General features: G+C 43.5%; 1 protein-coding gene across 1 annotated transcript in view; it reads right to left on the minus strand.

Moving 5' to 3' along the window:
* The window catches only part of IL15 (interleukin 15), a 569,862-nt gene that overhangs the window by 181,660 nt on the left and 365,037 nt on the right, over window positions 1–23,165 (minus strand). The window contains exon 5 of the mRNA XM_086962228.1: window positions 15,923–15,967. Coding sequence (XP_086818354.1) covers window positions 15,923–15,967 — 45 coding nt within the window. The remainder of the gene's footprint in view (window positions 1–15,922; window positions 15,968–23,165) is intronic.

Consider the following 23,165-nt stretch of genomic DNA (forward strand, 5'->3'; position numbering starts at 1 on the left):
TCTCCTGTACGGTGTTGATCTGCGCACACAGGAAAAATGTTACTTGTTCTGGGTTCATTGGGGATTTTCCCGAGTGGATGGAGAAACCCAGGGCCATCAGTGTGTCTGTCACTCGCTGTGCGTGCCGTTTGCATTTCTTGTATGACCTTGCTTTTATTAGCCAGTTGTCCAGGTAAGGGTATACGTGGATCCCTTCCCTCCTTAAGTGTGCTGCGACTGCTGCAAGGCACTTTGTGAATACCCTTGGTGCTGATTTCAGTCCAAATGCCAGTGCCGTGAATTGATAGTGATCTGTGTTGATGACAAATCTTAGCAGATGTTTGTGCCGCCTGTTCATTGGGATGTGCAGGTAGGCATCTTTGAGGTCTATGGTGACCATGAAGTCCCCACCTTGTATCTGTGGAAGGACCTCTTGCAGGGACGCCATTTTGAATTTTTGGGTTTTTATGTATTTGCTGAGGAACCTTAAGTCCAGGATGGGTCTCATTGTTTTGTCTACCTTTGGTACCAGGAAGTACGTAGAGTACACCCCCCTTGTTCCTCTCTATGGGAGGTACAGGCTTGATAGCCTCCTTCTGCAGGAGTTCTTGTGCTTCCCTTTGAAGTAGCTCTAGTTCCTTCTTAGCTAGTGCTCTTTTTGGTTTTTGTTTGGTGGTGTTCTTTCAAACTCTATGCAGTATCCATACAATATGGTGTTGAGAATCCATCTGTCTGTAGTTATTTTCTTCCACTCCTGGAAGAAAAGGTTCAGTCTTCCTCCCATAAGTGTTACGTGCTCTTGGATGTTTAGTCCAAGCCACTCCTCTTTGTTGTATCTGTGCACCACCCCTGGAGTTTTTGAAAGGGTGTGCACTAGTAGCGTGGCAGAGTCACTTGGAGGTGGCTTGTTGTCCACCTCTTCTGTTGTTTCTACGTCCATTCCACTGTGGTTCTGTGAAAACGGGCCTTGTTACGTAAGGTTATGGTTCCGTCACGATTTCGGTGATGTCGGACCGTATTTAGCAAATGCGGCTAATGTGGAGTGAATTTGTCACGTTAGCTAGCGAGTTCACCATGTATTTGGAGATTTCGTCTTGAACATGGGTTCCATTTTGTTTAAGCCTCCATTTTGTCTTGCCATCACGCAGGCCGACGAGTGTGGTCAAATGAACGAAGCGGCCTGGCCTTCATGTGTTGGTATACATTAACAGGGTCTTTCTTGACTCCGAGGTGAATTGCAAGGATCTCATTCCTTCACCTGAAACTGACCCTACCGAGTCAATTTCCCTGGTTTAATCGTTGTCTGAGATTGCCAATCATTGTTCAGGACATCGTTAACTTTTAGTCTCCTTACACATGCCTTATCTTGCTAACTATCAGACATTGTTTCCTTTTCCTATGTTCTTTATTACATGCATTGTGCTTTTCAATTATGGGTTTGTCCTGCTTGTGGAGATTGGATTTGGGACATTCCCAATGATTAACTTTGGGTTGGGATGTTGCAAACTGAGTTTTTCGTCATGTGATACTTTGTTTGAGAATGTACCTCATTGGTCAGATTTTTGCGCAGTGGGAGTATGTTGTAAATGTGAATATTGTGTATAAAAGGAGATGTCTTGCTCTACGAATTTGAGCAGTCTCCTGAAATACTTCCATGCTGTATTTCGAGGATCACTGTTACTGGCTGCAGCTAATAAACGTGGTCTCTGACGCCACCCAGAAGTATTCCGTGTCTCTGTAAACCAAGACAGATGAATCCGAAGACTTTGAGCGTGCCCCTGGGTTCTAAAAGCCCAGTTCTTCAGTTGGCGCCCTTAGTGGGGCGACTTCAGCGGTACCGGTCCAAGCCCGAAGATTGTGAGGAAATTCTGGAAGAGGACCCCCACTTCATCGACCCCGGCATGTCAAATGTGGACTGAAGGTTTTTGCTGCGAGGCTTCCCCTTTCCGACGGCTACGAAGGACTGCTGCCCTGACTGTCGCCCTGTCTTGGACCCTTTTGTGATGATTTGTAGAGCGAGACGATAGACGGTCTTCTGGTGGCGTGACAAGAAATTTTGGTTAAGTATAAGTGGGTCGCTCCCACAACTTGGTTTTGTTTCTTGGGTTCTTTGATTTGGTTTTTCCAAATACCAAAGCAGAGGGGCTCGTACATTTGCGAGTATATCGTGTTAGATAACCCCTTGAAGTTTGAAGCTAGATTAGTGAGCGAAGATGAATGGTCTTAGCAAACTTAGGAATTTGTTTTGTTGTAGTTGCAACAGGGATTCCCGATTGGAGGACTCGTGTCCGATACCTCCGGTTGGAACTCCGACTTATGAGCTCTATTCAAAGCATGAAGTGGGTCCCATTACGTTTAATGAAGTATGGGTCCGCTATACACATAAAGATGGTGTTTTAAAATGGCCACAACATGGTAGTTTTGAATCAGATGTTTTAGATAATTTGGAAGTTGCGCTATTTAGGAAGAAAGCCCTACCGGCGATGTTTGACTCTTTCCGCCTCTGGCGTAAGGAAGCCAAACAGCGAGAAATTAAGCAAGCTAAAAGAGATAGGAAAGAAAAGAATATGTCGATAATGCAAGCTGCTAGGCAGTTTAAAGAAGATGAAGAAGATTGTGCGATTGAGGTGTCAGATAGACAACATTGCATGGCCATTGATAAGTGTTATCCGGCTTTGCCACCTCTTGTCCCGAATGTGACTAAGGACCCTGAAAAGGATCCTTTGATGTGGCATTTGTTGAGTTCACCACCCCCTTATGTGCAGAGTGCTACGGAACCTCCGCAACCCCCAGTTGTTCAACCTCCAGCTGGTGTTCAGCCACCCGTTCTTCCACAGTTGGTTCTCCCACCTCTGGCGCAGCCTTCTCTAGGGCCGCCAGCTTTGCTTACAACTTTGCCTAAAACTACTTTGCCTTCTACTCCTTTGCCTTTAACTTCTTTTTCTACTGACCCTACGTCTTTGTCGTCTCAGAACACTTTGTCTCCTGTCCCTATGTCGACTTCTTCTCCTTCTGCTCGACAACGAATGGCTGAAACTGTCACTAGCCTTTTGTCTCCTCTTTTTGGGTCACTAAATATGACCCCAGTTTCTGTACGGAAATAGACGCGTAGTCAGCTCCCGAGTTCCGAGGAGCGGGCAGTGTTAGATCTCCTTGCTCGTAGATGGGTTTTGAATGCCTCCAGGTATGACCTGCAAGCGGTTATGGATGTTTTTCTACAGTGGGAAGCGCCAAAGCAAAGGTATGTTTTTGATGTTATGTGTATTTTCCTTCATGAAGAGTGGGACGATGCTAAATTGGGTCCGATTCCATCGGAGTTACCTAATGTTCAGTCCGACTTTGCTAAAGGGACGATAGTGGGTCCCGATGTTGAAGAAGCGGTAGAGACGCTTCTTGCGTTTAGGTGTAGACTTCCTTCTCAGCGGTTGTTTGAACCTAATCCTTCTGTTAGGAGAAAAGTGAAGCAGTATCCGATGAGAGAGGTTCCTCCGGTATGGAGAGAGGAAGTTGTGGCTAATGCTAATCAGGGTATTCTGGGAGTACCGGCTCATTTTCAGCGTGTTTGGGTGCATGTTCCTTGGAAGAGAGCTGAAGTTCTGGCTCTTAAGCAGTCTCCACCTGACCCCCGTAAAAATCCTGCAGGTTATTATAAAGAGTTGTCCCAGACAGTTGATGCTTGTGTGATGAATTTAGCGGATATAGATATGTTGTTGGGGAATTTAGTCCCTCAACCTTTGTGGGCGAAGGTCCGTCACGAGGATCATGCAGTAGAGTTAGGAGATACGTGGGTTAATATTGTTGCTGCAGATGGTCGTCAAGGTGGAGGGGCTAAACCTGAGCCTTTAGTTACAGAACTCCCTGGTAAGATTATTAATTCAATGAAGACTTTGATGTCTCCTATGTGAGTGAATTGGGATAAGTTAGCAGCATGTAAGCAGAAGAAAGACAAAAGTGTGTCTGATTTCTTCACTAGGTTTGAAGAGACATTCATCGATCATAGTGGTCAAGATATGAGTACGGAAGGTGGTCAAAGGTTGTTTGTAGATAAGTTTGTCTATAATTTATTCCCCGAGCTGCATGGGCTGTTTCTTCTTCGGCCCAGATATCGGCTACTGCACAATATTACGAGAATAGAGATAAAGATGAGAAAGATAAAGCAGAGAAGAAGACTAAAGAATTGAAGACGAAGGTTCTTTTGCAACCTCTACAGTTTCAGAGAGTGTTGCAGAAGCCCGAGTCTTTTCCGCAGCGAATCCCGGTAGGCCCTAATCAGTGCGCTTATTGTAAGGAAGAGGGCCACTTCAAGCATAGTTGTCCGATTTTGTTACAACGTGCGAGTGGTGCGTCTGGTGAGAGAGGTCGAGGTGTTCAGCAAGTCCCTAGGGGTAGAGGACGTGGTGTGTTCCCCCAGAATGGACGTTCCTTTCCCCCACATAATTCTATGAATTGTTTTGATCAACAGAATGTTTTGTCTGGTCAGTCGGCTCAATATTATGCTGATGATTATTATGTTGAAAGTGAGAATGCTGATATTAATGATAGCTAGGACAGCCATAGACAAAGAGAGGGAGTAGTGTCAGTTCCAGTAGACCAGAGTGGACCTTATGTTGAAGTGATTACATCAGGTGTGTCAGAACCTTTTCTGTTGGATACTGGTGCAGCAAAGAGTTCTATCATATACTCTAAACTCCCTGGCGCACCTTTGTCTGGCTTGATGAATGTTTCGGGCGGATTTTCTGGCGCCCCAGTTAGTAACCTGGTTTCTTGTCCTTTGTCTCTTTCTGTTGGACCTTGTGAATTTGAAGCACCTCTGTTTCTAACGACAGGTTGTGGTGAGAATCTGTTGGGTTTGGACTTGTTGAAGAGATTGAATGCAACATTGTATTGTTCTCCTTCGGGAGTACATCTTACATTGGGTAAGAGAGTGATTTCTCCAATGTATTTGTCTAAAGATCGGCTTCCACTGGAATTGCTTTCTCTCCCTGATACTCTTTGGGCTACGGGTCCAAATGATGTTGGCCTTTTGCAGATTCCACCATACGTTGTTACCATCAAGGCGGAAGATGTGATTGAAGAAACTAGAGATAATGTGTGTAACAGTCCGGTTTTGCATGTCCTTAAGCGTACTGACTCTTCTCAGCCACCTGTGTATCAGTTTGTGATCGACCTTCGAGAAGTGAACAAGATTGTGGTTCCGCAGTTTCCTGTTGTCCCGGACATTACTGCTTTACTGACTATGATCCCTGCTTCGGCTGCTTGGTTTTCTGTGATAGATCTGAAGAATGCTTTCTTTAGTATTCCTATTGCTGAAGAGAGTAGAGATATTTTTGGCTTCTCTTTAGGAGGCCGAAGCTTCCGGTTTAAGCGTGCTCCTCAAGGTTATTGCGAGAGTCCATCAATCTATAGCCAAGCGCTAAAGACTCCGCTTGATTCTTTAGTTTTGCCTTCTGGTGCGACTCTTATAAGTTATTGGATGATCTGTTGGTTGCTGCTGATGATGAAGAGCTTTGTAAAGAAGTTACGCTTTCCTTGTTGCGACATTTGTCTGAACTTCATCATAAAGTGTTGCTTTCGAAGTTGCAATATTGTCGCCAAGAAGTGACCTACTTAGGTCATCTCTTGTCGAAGGAGGGAAGACGATTGACCCCAGAGCGTATACAAGCGATTGCGCAAATGACTGTACCATCCACACAGAGAGAAGTGCGTGCTTTCTTGGGTATCACTTCGTACTGTAGACAGTGGATTCTGAATTTCTCTTTATTGGCGAAACCTCTGTTGGCACTTACTCTTAAGGATACTCCGAATCCTCTTCCTTGGTCTGACGAATGTCAGAAGAGTTTTTCTGAATTGCGCGATGCGCTGTGTTCTGCACCGGTGTTGGGTACCCCCGACTACAGTAAGCCTTTTACGTTGCACGTGCACGAGAGAGAAGGATGTGCGTTGTCAGTGTTGACACAACAGTTTGGAGACAAGCAACGCCCATGTGCGTATTTCTCGGCTACTTTAGATCCGGTAGCTAAGGCGTTGCCGAGTTGTACAGCGGCAGCGGCTGTTTCTATCCGACAGTCTGCTGGTCTGGTATTGGATAATACGTTGATTGTGATGGTCCCACATGCAGTGGATACCTTATTGAATAAGACAAGCACTCAGCACCTTACTAGTGCACGTTTGTCAGGTTATGAGTTGACGCTTTTGGCGAGTCATGTGCATATAAAACGATGCAACGCGTTGAATCCAGCTACGTTGTTGCCGATTTCTGTAGAAACAGATGTTCAGGAACAGCATGATTGTTTTCTTCGGACAGAGGAAGAAACGAAGGGTAGAATGGATCTGAAAGATACTCCTCTTTCGAATTCTGATGGTACTTTATGGGTAGACGGTTCATGCTTTAAGCTCCCGAATGGCGATACGACTGCAGCATATGCAGTTACGACTTTGCACACGATTGTTGAAGCTGCACGTATTCCACAGAATTCAGCTCAAGCAGCAGAGTTGATTGCACTGACGAGAGCGTGTGTGTTGTCGAAAGGAAAGAGAGTGACTGTGTATACCGATAGCCAATATGCGTTTGGTGTTGCTCATAGTTTTGGACGCTTGTGGAGGGAGAGGGGATTTCTTACTTCCCATGGTACGAAGATTCAGCATGGACAGTTGTTGAATGAACTTCTTGAGTCACTTACTTTGCCGACACAAGTTGCGATTGTGAAATACAGTGCACATAAGAAGGTTACGGATGATGTTGGTCATGGTAATGTGTTTGCGGATGAAGTAGCGAGAGAAACGGCGAAAGATATGACGAGTCGAATGTATGTTGCAGGCCCTGCTAGATGGATTCCGGAAAGAGGAATGTGTGAAGACACAATAGAGAGTGTGAAATCGATTCAGGCTGAAGCTACTGAGAAAGAATTGAGTGTGTGGAGAGAGACTACGGGAATGTTGGATTCGACTGGTTGTTGGATTGAGTTGTCAGAACACCAGCGATGGTTGTTGCCTGATGCGTATGTGCTTCCAGTGGTTACGATGGCACATGGATTGGCTCATATCAGTGTGAAAGGGATATGTAAGTTGTTGGCTCCAGCATGGCAGAATGCTGGAATTCCAAAATGTGCTGAGAATCTGGTGAGAAATTGTATGGTTTGTTTGATGCACAATCCTGGTAAGGGAACTCCAACTCCAGCAGGTCATTTTGCTCCTCCAACGTATCCGTTTGAGGTTCTACAGTTGGACTTTATTCATATGGAGAGATGCAACAACCTAAAGTATGTCCTTATGGTTGTCCTTATCTTTATCTAAGGTTTTGTTAAAGGAGTTTTTCCCTAGGTATGGTTTGCCGAGAATAGTATGGAGTGACAACGGAAGTGAATTTGTGGGTCAGACTATGAAGAAAGTGTGTGCAGGTTTGGGAATAAGGCAGAAATTTCATGCTGCGAATCACCCCCAGTCAGCTGGTTTGGTCGAATGCTACAATGGAACCCTTAAGTTGAAGTTGGCTAAGATACAAGCGAGCTCTGGCCTAGCATGGCCCGATGCTTTGCCGTTGGCACTTTTGTCAAAGAGGACGACAGTGCATTCCCGTATGGGACTTAGTCCATATGAAGTTGTGTTTGGTCGCCCGGCGAATGTTTGGGGTGTGCCGCGGCCAAAGAAGTATAGTGACATCGAGTACCCTATGTTGGTTGACTATTTACATGATTTGACTGCTAAATTGCGTGTTCTTCCAACCTGGGGATTGACTATTGGTCCGGAACGTCAAAAGGACGAAGAACCTCGAGCCCAGGTGGATCGGCCCATTCCAAGTCCTTTTGGTGACTCGGACGGCCGTCAAAGTTTCCGGGAAGAAAAATTGGGTGCATGCCACCCACACCAAAAAGCTTCCACTTCCTCTGCCGTATGACCAATGCATTGTTGATGGTGTTGCAGATTCAGAAAGCAAGAGAGTTGTGGAGTTTGTCCCCTTTAGTGATGCGCATCTGAAATTGACTCAGTCGGAACGTGAGGATGATGAAGTTTTGCAAGAAGCTGTGCCTCCGTCGATGAGACTCGACACTACAAATCTAGAGACATTGTTCCAGGATCAGACTGTGTCTGGTAAAGAACGGTATAATCTGCGAAGCAAAAAGGACAAATAAAGATTGTGAGTTTATGGTGTTTTTGGGTGAACTATACTCTATCAGACAAGAGACTTTTTTTGTCTTTTTCTTTTTCGAACCACCATCCGGGTTCAGCTGCAGGGTCACGGTATAAGATCTTAAGGGGTGAACCGCGTATTGACACAAGGTCTGCGGTTCCGGGAGTGTCTAGGACGCACACTTAAGTGAAGAGGGAAAATTGCCGTGAGCAGCACGGTAGAGGATGGAGTCTTTTGTAATGATAGAGTTGTTGAGAGAACAAATTTTAATATGAGATTATGTACATTGGTTCATAACAAATGTTTTATTATACTGTGTTCTTTTGTGTTTTTAAGTATCACATTGGCTTATGTGGGTTGGATTGTATATGCTACACCGTTGATTTCTGCACCCACCACTCAACCTATGCTTTCTTCTACTACTGTTTCTTTGCACAAATTCTATACGTTGCCTGAGAATGAACAGACACTAAGATCAGAGTTTGTTAACAATTCCTTTATACAGCTCCTGCATCAGCATCAGTTGGTAGTTAATACTACAAATTGTTGGGTATGTGGTATTATGCCTCATACGACAGATAGAGGTATGCCACATCTGGTTTTGCCTTTTTCTTCCAATGGGTCTGTAAGGGCTTTTTAGACAATGTTCATTTATGTGAATGAGGTATACCCTATGCGTTCCATGAGAGACAACCCGAGCAATAGTGCTTTGATAAAGGGAATAGTAGATATGATCCGAGATAATGATGCATACAATGCTATCCCTAAGGAGGAATGCAGGCATATATTGGTTGGAATGTCACTGGGTATAGTACTAGTTTGACAGAGAAGGAGAGACGGAAAAGGTCTCCCCCGATTTGGATCGTACCCCATCGAGGCCATTTTTGTTTACGTGGTAATGGTCGAAATCCGAGAGCTCAGTTAGGTGAGAGTGTGTGTGCTCAAACCTACGTTTTTGCATCCCAGACTTCTCTTCCGTTTGTGCCAGCTAAAGGTACATATTTTGTATGTCACGATAGAGCCTATACATGGTTGCCACCTGATTTTTCAGGCACATGTTATGGCGTTTTTGCTTCCCCCTACGTACACAGCTTCCATGGGTTATCACAGGACAAGATATGTTAGGGGTGTCTTTGATCAGGAAGATACCACAGCACAGGAAGTAGGAGATTTTTTCAAGGGTTTCCTACCCTTTTGGGGTCCTATGGCCAATAGCAGGAATATACGGCAGCTTACGAGAGTGATTGAGGCAACTATAAATGAAACTGCAGGTGCCCTCAGCAATATTACAGTGGAGCTACAGGCTGATCGTGTTATGACATTGCAGAATCGTGTTGCATTAGATGTTATACTTGCAGATAGAGGAGGGGTATGCAAATTGATCCAATCTAGTTGCTGTATTTACATACCAGATAATGCCCTGACAGTGTACCAAGCCATTTCCAGATTGCATAAGGTTTCGGAGTCTATTCATGTAGACGAAGGAAACTGGTCGTTGATTGGATGGTTTTGGGGACTGTTGTCTAAATGGGGATGGAAAGTTCTGATTTTCCTTGGTATGGCTCTAGCTATTCTCTTCTTTTGTTGTCTTTGCATCCAGTGTGCTCCCGCCGTTTGTGGTCTTTGTGCTACTACGTGTGTGCGGAGACCTGTCTCGAGAGAAGTAGAGAGTAATAGGATGATGCTCCAGCAACACCTTGATGTTCTGATGAAGATTGATATAGACCTAGATTCAGATTAACGTGAGTTTAGGTTATTGCCTACGTAATGGCAAAAGGAGGGTCTGTGGTTCTGTGAAAACGGGCCTTGTTACGTAAGGTTATGGTTCCGTCACGATTTCGGCGATGTCGGACCGTATTTAGCGAATGCGGCTAATGTGGAGTGAATTTGTCACGTTAGCTAGCGAGGTCACCATGTATTTGGAGATTTTGTCTTGAACATGGGTTCCATTTTGTTTAAGCCTCCATTTTGTCTTGCCATCACGCAGGCTGACGAGTGTGGTCGAATGAACAAAGCGGCCTGGCCTTCATGTGTTGGTATATATTAACAGGGTCTTTCTTGACTCCGAGGTGAATTGCAAGGATCTCATTCCTTCACCTGAAATTTCCCTGGTTTGATCGTTGTCTGAGATTGCCAATCATTGTTCAGGACATCGTTAACTTTTAGTCTCCTTACACATGCCTTATCTTGCTAACTATCAGACATTGTTTCCTTTCCTATGTTCTTTATTACATGCATTGTGCTTTTCAATTATGGATTTGTCCTGCTTGTGGAGATTGGATTTGGGACATTCCCAATGATTAACTTTGGGTTGGGATGTTGCAAACTGAGTTTTTCGTCATGTGATACTTTGTTTGAGAATGTACCTCATTGGTCAGATTTTTGCGCAGTGGGAGTATGTTGTAAATGTGAATATTGTGTATAAAAGGAGATGTCTTGCTCTACGAATTTGAGCAGTCCCCTGAAATACTTCCATGCTGTATTTTGAGGATCACTGTTACTGGCTGCAGCTAATAAACTTGGTCTCTGACGCCACCCAGAAGTATTCCGTGTCTCTGTAAACCAAGACAGGTGAATCCGAAGACTTTGGGCCTGCCCCTGGCGCCGCTGGGTTCTAAAAGCCCAGTTCTTCACCACCTCCAGCGAAAGGACTGACCCCTCTGTTGGTATTGTCAGGGTTGTTTTTGCTGGCCTTGTTGCGTCTGGGTGTCGCCCTGGTGGGAATGGTGGAAAGTCTGGTGCGACGTTCTCGGCTGGTTTCCCCCTCTCCCATTTGGTCTCCGTTCCTCTCTTTGTTCCTCTGAATTGCAAGGTCCCCATGGATCTTGCTGCGTCATTGTCCTTTTTCAGCTGGGTGAGCTTTTCGTCCACTGGTGCTCCGAACAGTGTCTCACCGTTGAACCGGGTGTTCAGGATGTTGTGTTGCACCTCCGGTTTAAAGCCTGATATTCTGAGCCAGGCTTGTCTCCTTTCCGTGATGCCCAGCATCATAAGTCTGCTGGATGTGTCTGCACCGCCCAGTGCTGTTTTTAGGCAAGAATTTGCCATGTTCTTCCCCTCTTCTACCAGGTGCGTAGCTCTTTGCTGGTATTCTTGTGGGAGGTGTTTGACTAACTGGTCCAGTTCGTCCAGGATCTGGTATTGGTGCCTGTTCAGCAGGGCGTTGGAATTAGCCATGCGCCAGTGAGTTGCGGCATTCCTCTCGATCTTTCTCCCTGTCAGGTCCATCCTTCTGCTCTCCTTGTCTGGAGGTGGTCCTGAAGTTGTCGTCGGGGCATTGGCCCTTTTCCTTGCTGTTGCCGCAATGATGGAGTCTGCAGTGACCGTTCCCTGGATGTAGGGTGGGTCCTTGGGTGAGTGCTTGTACTTCTTCTCCGTCCTGGGTGTGACGGGTTTACAAGTCGCAGGCTCTTTGAAGGCCTCTCTCCCTTGTCCTTTGATGCTTTCGAGCATTGGCAGGTACTGGCTCCTAGTTTGTATTGGGAGCAGTGTTTCCACAAGGAAATCCGCCTTCGGCTGTTCCTACTCGAGTTTTACTCTGAACACTGATGCTGCGTTCTTGATGTCTTCATTGTAAAGTCCAATGTCGTAAGGCGGCGAGGGCCTCGCAGGATATGTGTCCACTCCCTCTTCTTGACTCTCGGCTTCGAGGTCCTGCCACTCTGAGTCCTGTGTGTCCGAGTATGTCGAGCCCTGAAATGTCCTCCGGTCGTCATCTTCCTCCACCTTGTAGTAGGGGGTCTCTTCTTCACGATATTCCAGATCTTCCTGGCTTTCCAATGGTCCTTCGACCTCGAACTCTTCTTTTTCCTCGACAAACTCGACCACCTGAGGCTTTGGCTTTAACGGAATTGTATACGCTTTCATCCTTTCTGCGAAATCTTTCTTTCGCTGCAGGATGTTCTCCATCTCTGCCTCGAGTCTACTCTTCTTTCTTTCCATCTCAGCAGCCTGATCGGCGTCAAGTGGTTGTGCCGGTCTCTTTGTCTGGCAAGATGACGTCGAGACGGGTTTCGGCATCAAGACTGGTTTCGGCGTTGTGACTGGTTTCGGCGTCGTGACTGGTTTCGGCGTCGTGACTGGTTTCGGCGTCGAGACTGGTCTTGTGTCCTTCGTCGACGTCGAAGAGGTCTTCGGTGTTGAGCGTTCCTTTTCGTGGATGCTTTTCGACGACTTTGGCTGGTCGCCGTCCTTCGGCGCCTGGGAGTCCTTCTGTGAGGATCCGCTGGCGTTTTCGGTGTCGGCGTTTTCGGGGTCTTGCCCTCATTTTTTCAAGAGTCTTGGGCAGACTGTCGAGAGTCTTTCAGGCCTTTTTGGGGCGTTGAGTCTCCTACCTTTTCTGGAGTCTTCGTATTATCGGTATCTACGACCGTGTAGCCGTCGTCTTCTTCGGCGACGTAATCCTCCTTGTCGGTCGAGAGTCCTAGGTCTCAAAGGGACGGTGGTTGGCCCTTGCCCTGCATGGCGAAGTTAGCTCTTCTTTGCCTCTCTCTCACTCGAAGGGTCTTCGGCGTAAAGGCGGAGCAGGCGTTGCAGTCCCTGCTTTCGTGGTCGACCGGCAGGCAGAGGTTGCAAACTGGGTGTTGGTCTTTCTGCGCGTACTTGTGGTGGCAGTTCCGGCAGAATTTGAATGGTGTGTTGTCCATCTCTTGCGTTCTGGGGGCCCCCTGATCACGCATTCTCTTCTGGATGTCGAAGTTCCTCGAAGATCCTCTTCCTTCGTCGTCCCCTTCGATGATGTAGTCTCACTTCGTCTTCTCAACTCTTTTCTTCCAAAAAACTTGGCTTTTTGCTTCTCTTTTCTCGAAATCTCTGGAGCCCTCTCGGGAACGATCCAGACCCAACGGCGGAAAAAAGAATCTGAAGATGGGGCTCAAGGGTGGGAGCTTCCGCAGGAAGAATGCCGACGTCACAGGAAGGACACCAAAAGGTGGGACGTCGACGCCCACCTAGGCTACGAAAAACAAAAAAAACAAAAACAAAGAAAAGACTACGACCCAACCACTAGACCGCGGAATAATGCACAGCATAGTGAATCCAGAAAGATTCACTCTGCAAAACTGATCTTCAGAGTCGTGGAAATAATAGATAGATATTTTACTCAGTCCTTCGTGCATGCTTCGTTTCACCAGAGGTGCAGAGAAATAGATAGACGGGCATTTTCAATAAAAGTATTTATTGAACAGTCTTCTTTCGCAAGCAGAAGAAATGAACTACTACAATCGTAATACTGGTTGCAAAGTATAATGCGTACAGTAAAAAGAGTAGGATAAAATAATACTGTAAAAGCATTGTATGGCTTCTAGACCTTAGATAAATACATACATAAATAACAGAGGCTAAAAAGTACTCAACTGGTGCTTCTAAAATACGCCTACCCCGATGTACCCAACCTAAGTCGAGTACGAGGGAAGAAGTAAGTGAGGTGTAGCATAAATTTAGTATTCTTTGCCAAGATTCTATCCAAGATTTCTCTAATGCCTACATGCATTAAGGTAAATTGCATTCGCAAACGGTGCGAATCGCAAAATTCGGCCGTTTGCGAATGCAATTTCCTTTTTTGGATGCATCATGTTTTTTTATTTTTTCGCAATTTAAGGAATCGCAATTATGTTGAGATTTCTTAAATTGCGATTGCATTTAAGAAATCGCAATTCGCGATTTTTTAAATGCAATGCATGAATATTTTTTTTTTGGGGAATTCGCAAATAGGAAGAGGTAAATTACCATGAAGTTGAACTTCATGGTAATTTTCTAAAACTTACAAAAATGCACAAAAGTGCATTTTTAAAAGTTTCATTTTACACACACACATGCCCTTGGGGCATGTGTGTGTGAAAAATGTTCTTAAAGTTAAATTTCAGGGGTGCAGGGTGGGGTCTTTGGGACCCCCCCCTGCACCCTTGAAATAGCAGTCTCATTTTGCGATTCCTTAATTGCGAATCGCAAAATGAGAATGGCTTCCCATTCAATGCTATGGGCCTCTAGGTCCATAGGAATCAATGGGAAGGGATTCCTTAATTGCGATTCTCAAATTGTGAATCGCAATTAAGGAAAATTAAGGAATCGCAAAAAATATTGCGATTTTTTAATGCATAGCATTTTGCGATTTCTTAATTGCGATTCCTTAATTTTCGCAATTAAGAAATAGCGAAATGTAACAATGGACTTGATTTCCCAACAACCCGCAAGTGTAGCTTGGAAACACTGGAGCTGGATTTCTCGGCAAGAGAAAAGACAGCGTCTCTCTCAGTGCGTCTGCTGGAGGGTCGGCTTCCTTCGGCACTTGCTGTAGCAGGATGCGTCGGGCAAGTAGATAGTCCAACTGCTCCAAACCACTGTGTGTATGCTATGGCAAGTGTGGGCATATTTATACCTTGAAGGTGCCGAGTTTGACGTAAAGGTGGACATAATAACGTCATCAAAGAGTCTCAGTTCTTTGAAAACTCCATGAGTTCTTGGACAAGTCAGTATTCGAGCAAGGGGAAGTCCCTAGCTGCTGAAGCCGAGTTTTTCAAGAAATCGTTGTGGATTTTCGGCACTAGTGTAAGTAGCCCTGCCGTATTAGGACTGCATGAGCTATGTCTAAATATGGTTATGATTTCTATGCCTATATAAGGATATGGTGATTTGTACCTATATAAGGGCATAAATCGGGAAAATTACAGTACGGTCCTAAAATGCAAAACAACACTACAGTTGGATGCCATCACAGGGTTTGTGGCCTGCCACGGTCAGAAGGCCAAAATGTCTTTGAACGCATTTAAATAAAGTAAACTTTTGTTTTTTAAAGGAAACTGAGCTCCCCTTTAAAGAGCAATTTAAATTAAAGTTTGCTGAGGATTAGCACTGGTCCCATGGACCACTGCCTACTAGCCAACAACATTTTGTTTACATTAAAAAATAGAAGGCGGGCCCTCCCAACTGAGGAGTATACAGCTTTTTCAGTGATATGCGACCAAAGTACAGTTGCAAAACAATGATACATACCATAACAAATCTGTATTTCGAAGGGATGCCCTACACACTCCCTTTTCAATAACGATCTGCTATGCCTTTCTAAACCCATGTTGTTCAGCAAGTGTTACTAAATTAGAAAATAGGTTTAGTAGATTTAAAAGCCATTTTATGGTAGCAAATCTTGTGATTTTGCAAATCACAGGCTTTGCAACCATAAATTGGTACATTAGTTCCCAGGCTGTCAGTTTTACTGCATTACATCTGAAAGTACACATGTTCAGGTAAGCAGCTTGTGAGGAGGTTCTAATTTAAATCAGCAGGTAAAGAAGTTTGGAGAGCCTTCCAAAGTTAATGTCCAAGAGTCCCCAGATTTCTCTCAATTAAACATTTACCCAGTCTACAAATTCAAAAGGCTGGGTGACATACTCGGGTCCCTCGATGTTGTTAAGTATATGTCCACTGTTCTCTGCTAGTTGTGTTGTGGTAGGGTGCGATCAGTCATGTGTTCAAAAGGTAGTTACCATGACCTATACTGTGAGGAGTGGGAAGTTATGAGTGGCCGAGAAGCATGTCTGGCAGGGGTGTTCAACGTATATGTTGGAGACTTGGTTCGATCCCTATATTCAGAACAGTCATTCACTATGCAAATCATTTCCATATAGAGTTACTGAATGTATCTTATAAGGTATCCAGAAAATATGGCATTTGACTAGTTTGTGTGTTGCAAGTAGTGTGTTATTTGCAACACTAGTAGGCGAAGAGGTCCTTTTGAGGCTGCACAAAATTTTTTTTTAAACTTGTTAGTACAGTTAAACTACTAAATAGTATTTTGAGTAAATGGTTTATTAAATTTACCTTATCTTTAATTGATGTACCAGAATATAAAATGGCATCAGAACCCTGAAAGAAAAAAGAGAGTTAAGAGAATGGAAATCTAAATTATGAGTGAAAAGTCAAAAAGGAGCTTGTCTTGCACAATTCAGTGAAAAGAACAGATCAGTTTGGAAGCAAAACGATAACCACGAATGAGGGATCAGACACACAAAAACGCACATTCACCCTTCCAGAAGAACGCAAATCGAATAAAAAGTCATAAATACACGCCCATTGATTAACATCTCAGGATATAGCATACGATTAATAGAATCTCTGGTTATAAATGTTGAGACATCAAACAATTTACCCCTATGATTACAGACACAATCACCTTCTCATTTTATGAAAAAAGCGCTGCACTTTATTTAGGAAATTGGATTAGTATAGAGCCATAGACATGAGACGCACAATGTGCTGGCATTAAGGTTATACGGTTAACTCTTGCAAGACTGAATCACTATTGTTCAAGGCTAATATTGACGTCCTGTCTTCTTTGGAGACTGGTTACCACCCAAGTCCAAAAATGTATTTTGAGTAAAGCAAAATGAGAAGATCTGTCCGAAATATATCAGCGGAATTATGACCCCCACTTACATAAATTGTGGAGGCTGCTTCGAAGATGGCCAGTGTTGCTTGTACTTGGTAGACAGGGTGAAATTAGATATGTTAGTAATCCCACTTTTCCTTTACCAACTCCCATCTATTTACCCATTTCTTTTTTGTCTTTTGGTTATGTCATGCAATACGTTGCAGGTTGTGACTCAGGAGCTCCCGGATCCCGGTACAGCAGAAAAAACGCTTTCCCGGAAGCCAGAACGTCTACTGAAATCTACTGCCTTTGTCACAGCTCACGGGTTTGCTCCAAATAATGATCTGACCGAGCTCTGCAGTGCTGCCTCCCACCCGCCAGCTGAGATCAGGATGGCGCTGCGCATGTGTGTTTTTTTTGGGTGGGGGTGGGGGGGGGGGTGAATAGAGCCAGCTGCAGCTTCACGGCCTCAGCGTTGCCCAGATTCTACTCCACAGTGTGAGGGCTCATGGTCTCGCCTGCCATCCCGCCCTGTTGAATAGGTGCGCTCGCAGTGAGACAGTCAGCCCACTCAGGTCACTTCATCCTCAGACCTTCATTCCTGGAGCATAGGACTGCTTTGAACATATTCAGGAAAATGGTATATGCGAAGAAAAAAGCTGATATCGTAAAATAATTGACTCTCTCAGTAACTGCAATTGTGAACCTCAGGAGCCACATGTGCTTGTTAAGATTTTTTTTCTGATACTTCCTTATGGAAGGATACCAGTTCGGGTCACATTTTGACCTGATAATGATAGCTGCCCCTACCTCTCTCTTTCTTTAAGTAAACATCCAACTCCCCTATTATTGGTTACCTACACTCAATGGGATTACCCAGCATGAAATCAATCCTACTGGATGATTTATCCTTACCCAAATAATGTGGGATAATTCATCACTGGATTCCCTATCTAGAACTGGTAAGCTTCTAGGAGCCCTTTCTGGTGTCATGCAGACTGTCAGTCAGGTGGAACTGTGTGGGGTCCGGTTATGTATATCTAAATCTTCATGCGTTTTGTCCCTTACTGTACTGTGCAACCTAGACCAATATTGTGTATGGACCAGGTGCTGGTATTTCTTCATTAATAACTCCCTACTACAAGATTGAAAATAATTGAGCTGACAGACCCTGAATGGCTTCCTTGTCGACTTGTTTCAGCGCTTCTGAGTAGCCATCCCTGACACTTTCTTCAGTTCAATAGGCTACAACTGTGCACAACTGCTGGAGACGAACACTTATGTTCTTGGGTGCGTCCTGTCAGTGGAAACAACTATAATTACTGTGCAGTGCTGTTCTAACAGCAGGAAAAATAAACATTGGCAAAGTCAATATGTCTCGCCTTTGGACCATTATAAGTATTTAGCCATGCAGCACATTATCCTGGGTGCTGTGCCGCCAGGGATTGAAGAGTTATACAGTTACTAGCCCGGGGAGAATATAAATGTGCCCTAAAAGGGAGAAGAGACATGCTGAGAGAAGATGCAAGGATAACCCTGCATGAAGCCTCCAGTTCAAGAGAATCTAGCGCCTTCTGGCAGGTAGTTAACGCACCTTTGTTTAGGGATAAAAATACAGCAAAAATTGGAGGTGGCAATCCCAGAACATCAGTGGATAGAGCACTTTTATAACCTGTATGATGAGTTATGTTTGGGGCCACAGGACAGTATAATTACTGTGGTGGAGCCAGGTAAATCCTTTATGGATCAAGGAAATTTGCTCCATTTTGAGCTTAACGAGGTAAACTCAGCTATTGCTTCAAGTATGAGTGGGAAGGTAGCAGGGCCTGATGGTGTCCCTGTCGACATCTTTAAAGCTAATGCCACCTTATGGGGCCAATTGCTGACACAAGTGTTTAATACCTGTATTTCTGCCAGCCTTGTCTCGACATGGTACGAGTCCATCCTGGTACCAATATTTAAAAAAGGAGATAGGTCCGACCCGGCCTGTTATCGTCCGATATCTTTGTTGGACTCAACTGTGAAAATTATGGGGCGGGTCATATTGAATAGACTTTAGGATTGGGCGGAGGACAGGCTTGTGATAAGTGATCTGCAGTTTGGCTTCCGCAAGAAATTAGGCACTGTTGAACAAGGTCTGAATTTAGACATTATATTGAATAAATACATTAAAGCTAAAAAGGGAGCCCTGTATTTGGCATTTGTCGACCTATCATCTGCTTTTGACTGTGTGAGGCACAATAAATTGTGGTTGATTCTAGAGGAGTTGGGTGTCTAAGCAGTTTTAATCTCGTTTTTAAGAGAGTTATATTTAGGGGCAAGGGCTAGAGTGCGATTTGGGGTGGGCAGGGATTGCACAGGCCCTCTTAATGTAAGACATGGCGTGTGGCAAGGTTGCGTCCTCGCCCCGTTTCTCTTTACCTTATATATAAACGACCTTGAAAAGGTTCTGGTGAAAGAATGTAATGACTTGCCTGTGGTTGGTAAGCGCCCTATTCCTGCATTGTTATATGCGGACGATGCGGTCCTAATGGCCCACACGCCATTAGGACTCCAAAGAGTGGCATCCAGCTTTGCAAAGTTTATGACAGAACGGGGTCTTATAATTAATTCAACCAAAACATTTGTCATGAATTGTGGAGCTGGATGTATTAAGACCAAACCAATTTTTATCGAGGGAAAAAGGATTGAAAATACTAAGATATTTTCCTATTTAGGAATTTGATTTGATCGCGAGAGGTCATGGGTGCAGGCTGTAAAAGCAAGGAGATTATTGTACATAAAAACTCTATCTGCACTCGCGAATTTTAGTAGGAAACTAGGCAGACGCCCTACGGTGGAACTACTGAATATTTGTAAGGCTAAAAAGTGTTACTGTAGCTTCATATGGAGCAGGTATTTGGGGGTATGCGGATGCAAGCTCCCTTCAGGTATCTGAGAACAAGTTTTTGAGATTTTTATTAATGGTCCCTAATGGTACCTCTTTCATATGCCACACAGAACTAGGTTAGCCATATTTAGAAGACATCTTAAAAATTCAGCCGGTCCTGTTGTGGCATAGGATATGAACAACAGAGGAAACAAAGTTTAATCGGTTGATCCTATTAGATTGTGCGGGCCTAGATGGAGTGGCGAACATTAGATGGCTGACTTATGTCAAAATGTTTTTATATAATTTAGGCCATCGAGAATTCTATAACGATCCGCAAACTTTGACGAGTGTGTAGAGATGTCATTCTTGGAATGCTGATATGTTGCTTAGCAGCTTAGAATGTTATTGTTAGAAAGCATTGAGCTGAGCTGTGAAGCAGACTGTGGATGAAGCTGGAGGTGCTACTACTACTCTACAATAAAGACTTTACTTCTTCAAATTGCCTGGACTCATCTTTACATTGGCGACGAGGGAAACCTACTAATTTTCTGCGCAAGGGGCAGATCTTGGTGCCTCCACCCTTGGACTTTAAAATTTTTCATCCAAAAATTTCTCTGTGAGTAAACTGATTCAATTCTAATTCCTGTTGATGAATGATGGGACTTCTTAACTTAAATGTGAGAGTTTCCTGCTTACTCTCTTGGATGTGAAAGGAAAAAAGAAAACTGTTGCAGGAAAAAGGAAAACTGTTGCAGTTTTTGTCATTTTTAATGAGCCCTTGAACCCAGTAATACTTTTATATTCTTCATTTCATGAAGATGCTTATGGACTTTTAGCAACGTGCATGAAGATGCTTATTGACTTTTGCCAGCGCGTTTATTTGTTGCAGCAAGAGAAGGGAAACATTTAATTCAACAGATGCGAAACATTTTAAAAATTGGAAAAGCTTCAAAGTAATTTACTTGTGACCTCTGAAACTGTGATAATTGTTATCCTTCACCGGAGCCACTTCTAAAACTGAAACTGTGAAAATTGTTATTATACCGGATTTTCCCTAACCGAGTGGAAAAAGCTTTTTCTTACATATATTCTTGCTTCTGGGGCTGATAAATATGGCCCAGTTCGTAAACAAGCTATTTTATTGCATAATTTGGGGGTAGAAGGACGTAGGTTGTACGAGAATTTGCCTGAAGTTTCTCTTGGCACTGGAGATGGGCAAGCTGTGAATGTCTATGAGATGAGTTTGCAAATGTTGGAAACTAGATTTTCTACAAAAGTTAATATCGTTCTTGAGAGGCATAAATTCTTTTGTAGAGTACAAAAGATGGATGAAGATATTGCATCTTATGTTGCTGCCTTAAGGGGGTTATCCTTAACTTGCCAATTTCAAACTCTAACTGATTCGCTTATTCGTGATCAGATTGTCAGGTGTGCCAACAATAAGAGGGTACGTGAGAAATTATTAATAAAAGATTCTGATTTAGAAGAAGCAGTACAAATAGCAAAAGGTTTAGAACACAGTGAAAAGTGGATAAAAGAAATGGATAAGTGCTCTAATTCTTTTGTGGGTAAAGATGATGCACTGAAAACTTCTAAAGATTCTGAAGTTCATGCTAGTGTTGATGAGACGAAAGTAGTTAAGCCATTTACTAACTCTCAAGTTCAATCTGACAATAGATTTCCTGATAAGAGTAAAGAGTTTTTTCAACCTAGTAATAGTAAGTTTGCAAATTCTCGTCCCATCAAGTGTTATCGATGTGGTGCTCCGGGACATTTGGCATCTAGTTCTAAATGTCTTGGTAGAAATGCAACTTGTAGGACCTGTGGGATGAAAGGCCATTTTGCAAAAGTTTGTAGAACTAAAATGCCTTCTGTTCATCAGATAGATGATTCTTGTGAAAATGTTCATGAATTTTTTCCTTCTGTCGATAATGTTATTGCTCATGAAGTGGATTCACAACATGTTGAAACCTTTGTTGGGAATATTAATACATCTGATATTCCCAGAGAAAGTACTGACAAACTTGAAAAACCTCATTATGTCATCAAATTTGATTCTGTGGGAGTAAATATGTTAATTGATTCTGGAAGTTTATATACTCTCATGTCTAAAGAAATGTATGTCAAGTGTTAGGGTGCATCAACAGATAACGAAGTTTGGGATCCGTCTGACATCAGGGCAGTTGGTTATGGTGGTAAAACTATTGACATTTTAGGTTTAAAGTGGATGGTAATTGAATTTCTGAACAAAAAAAGTTTATGGTCGAGTTTATTTGACTAAACAAGGGTCAAATTTGTTGGGGTGGCGTCATCAAAAAGATTTGGGTATAGTTTTGAATCCCAATGCTACTAAACCAGTTCAATCTGTGTTTTTAGTAAATGATGATAACTATGATTCTTCGATTATGGAGAGATATTCTGATGTATTTTGTGATGATTTGGGGAACTTTTCCCACAAGATTATTCTTAAGAACAATGCTGTACCTGTGGTTCATAAAGTGAGGTCTGTGCCTCATCTTATGAGAGGTCCTTTGCAAGATGAACTTGACAAATTATTGATGATGGGTATAATTGAGCCAATTGAGGCTTCTGAGTGGTTGGCCCCCATTGTCGTCGCCCCCAAGGATGGGGGGAAGAAGATTGGTTTATGCATTGACCTTCGTGATTTGAACAAAAATATATGGGTTGATCGTCAGCCTCTGCCAAATATCTCAGAAATGTTGACTGCTATGGGTGGAGGTAGTGTTTTTAGTGTTATTGACATGTCGTCAGCATATCACCAGATTGATCTCTGTGAAGAATCAAGACATTTGACGTCTTTTGTAACACCCTTGGGAGCTTTTCGCTACCGTAGGATGCCCTTTGGGTTAGCTTCTGCTTCGGCAGTATTTCAAAGGGTGATGGAGAAGGTTCTTCATGGGATCAAGGATGTGCTTTGTTTTCAGGACGATGTGTTAATTGTGGGAAGAAGCTATGATCATCATGATGAAGTGATGGAAAGTGTCTTGTGTCGTATGCGTGAGAATGGGTTAACAATCAAGAAAGAGAAATGCCAATTGAGAAAGGATCTAGTCACTTATTTAGGCCATGAGATTTCTAAAGAAGGTATTAAACCTAAGAAGAGTATTGTTTCTGTTGTTAAAGATGCACCAACCCCTACTAATAAGGATCAACTTAGAAGTTTTTTGGGCTTGGCAGAATATTGCTCTAAATTTGTAAGGAGTTTTACTGATATCGTTGAGCCTTTGCGTAAATTGATGAAGACTGGTGTTGACTTTATATGGTGCAGTTCTTGTGAGAATGCGTTTGAACAGGTGAAAAAAGGTATATCGTCTGCGCCCAGCTTGGGACATTTTGATGTTAAGGCCAAGACGTATGTTACTACGGATGCTAGTGCTGTGGGTATCGGTGCCGTTCTGACACAGGTTTGTGGTGGTGAAGAAAGAATTATTGGATTTGCTTCGAGGAGGTTGCAGGGCGCAGAACGATCTTATTCTGTGATTGAGAAAGAAGCTTTAGCGTGTTGTTGGGGTATTAAGCACTTTAAATACTTTGTATGGGGTTTACCATTTAGACTCCGAACAGATCATAAACCCTTGGTGCATTTGTTTAAGGGTGGCAAAGGTCTTGAAGGAAGTGTTACTCCAAGGATATCGAGGTGGATTTTGTCTGTGTTGGAATATAATTTTGAGGTGGAGTACGTGAAGGGGTTGAAGAATGTATTGGCGGATTGTCTCTCAAGGATTCCTTTGTTGGTGACTGATGTGGAGTGTGAGACTGAAGAAGTAATGTATACAGAGGAGCAAGCTTTTAGTTTGGAA

The sequence above is a fragment of the Lissotriton vulgaris genome, chromosome 3_1 (assembly GCF_964263255.1).
Source record: "Lissotriton vulgaris chromosome 3_1, aLisVul1.2, whole genome shotgun sequence".
Lineage (NCBI taxonomy): Eukaryota > Metazoa > Chordata > Amphibia > Caudata > Salamandridae > Lissotriton > Lissotriton vulgaris.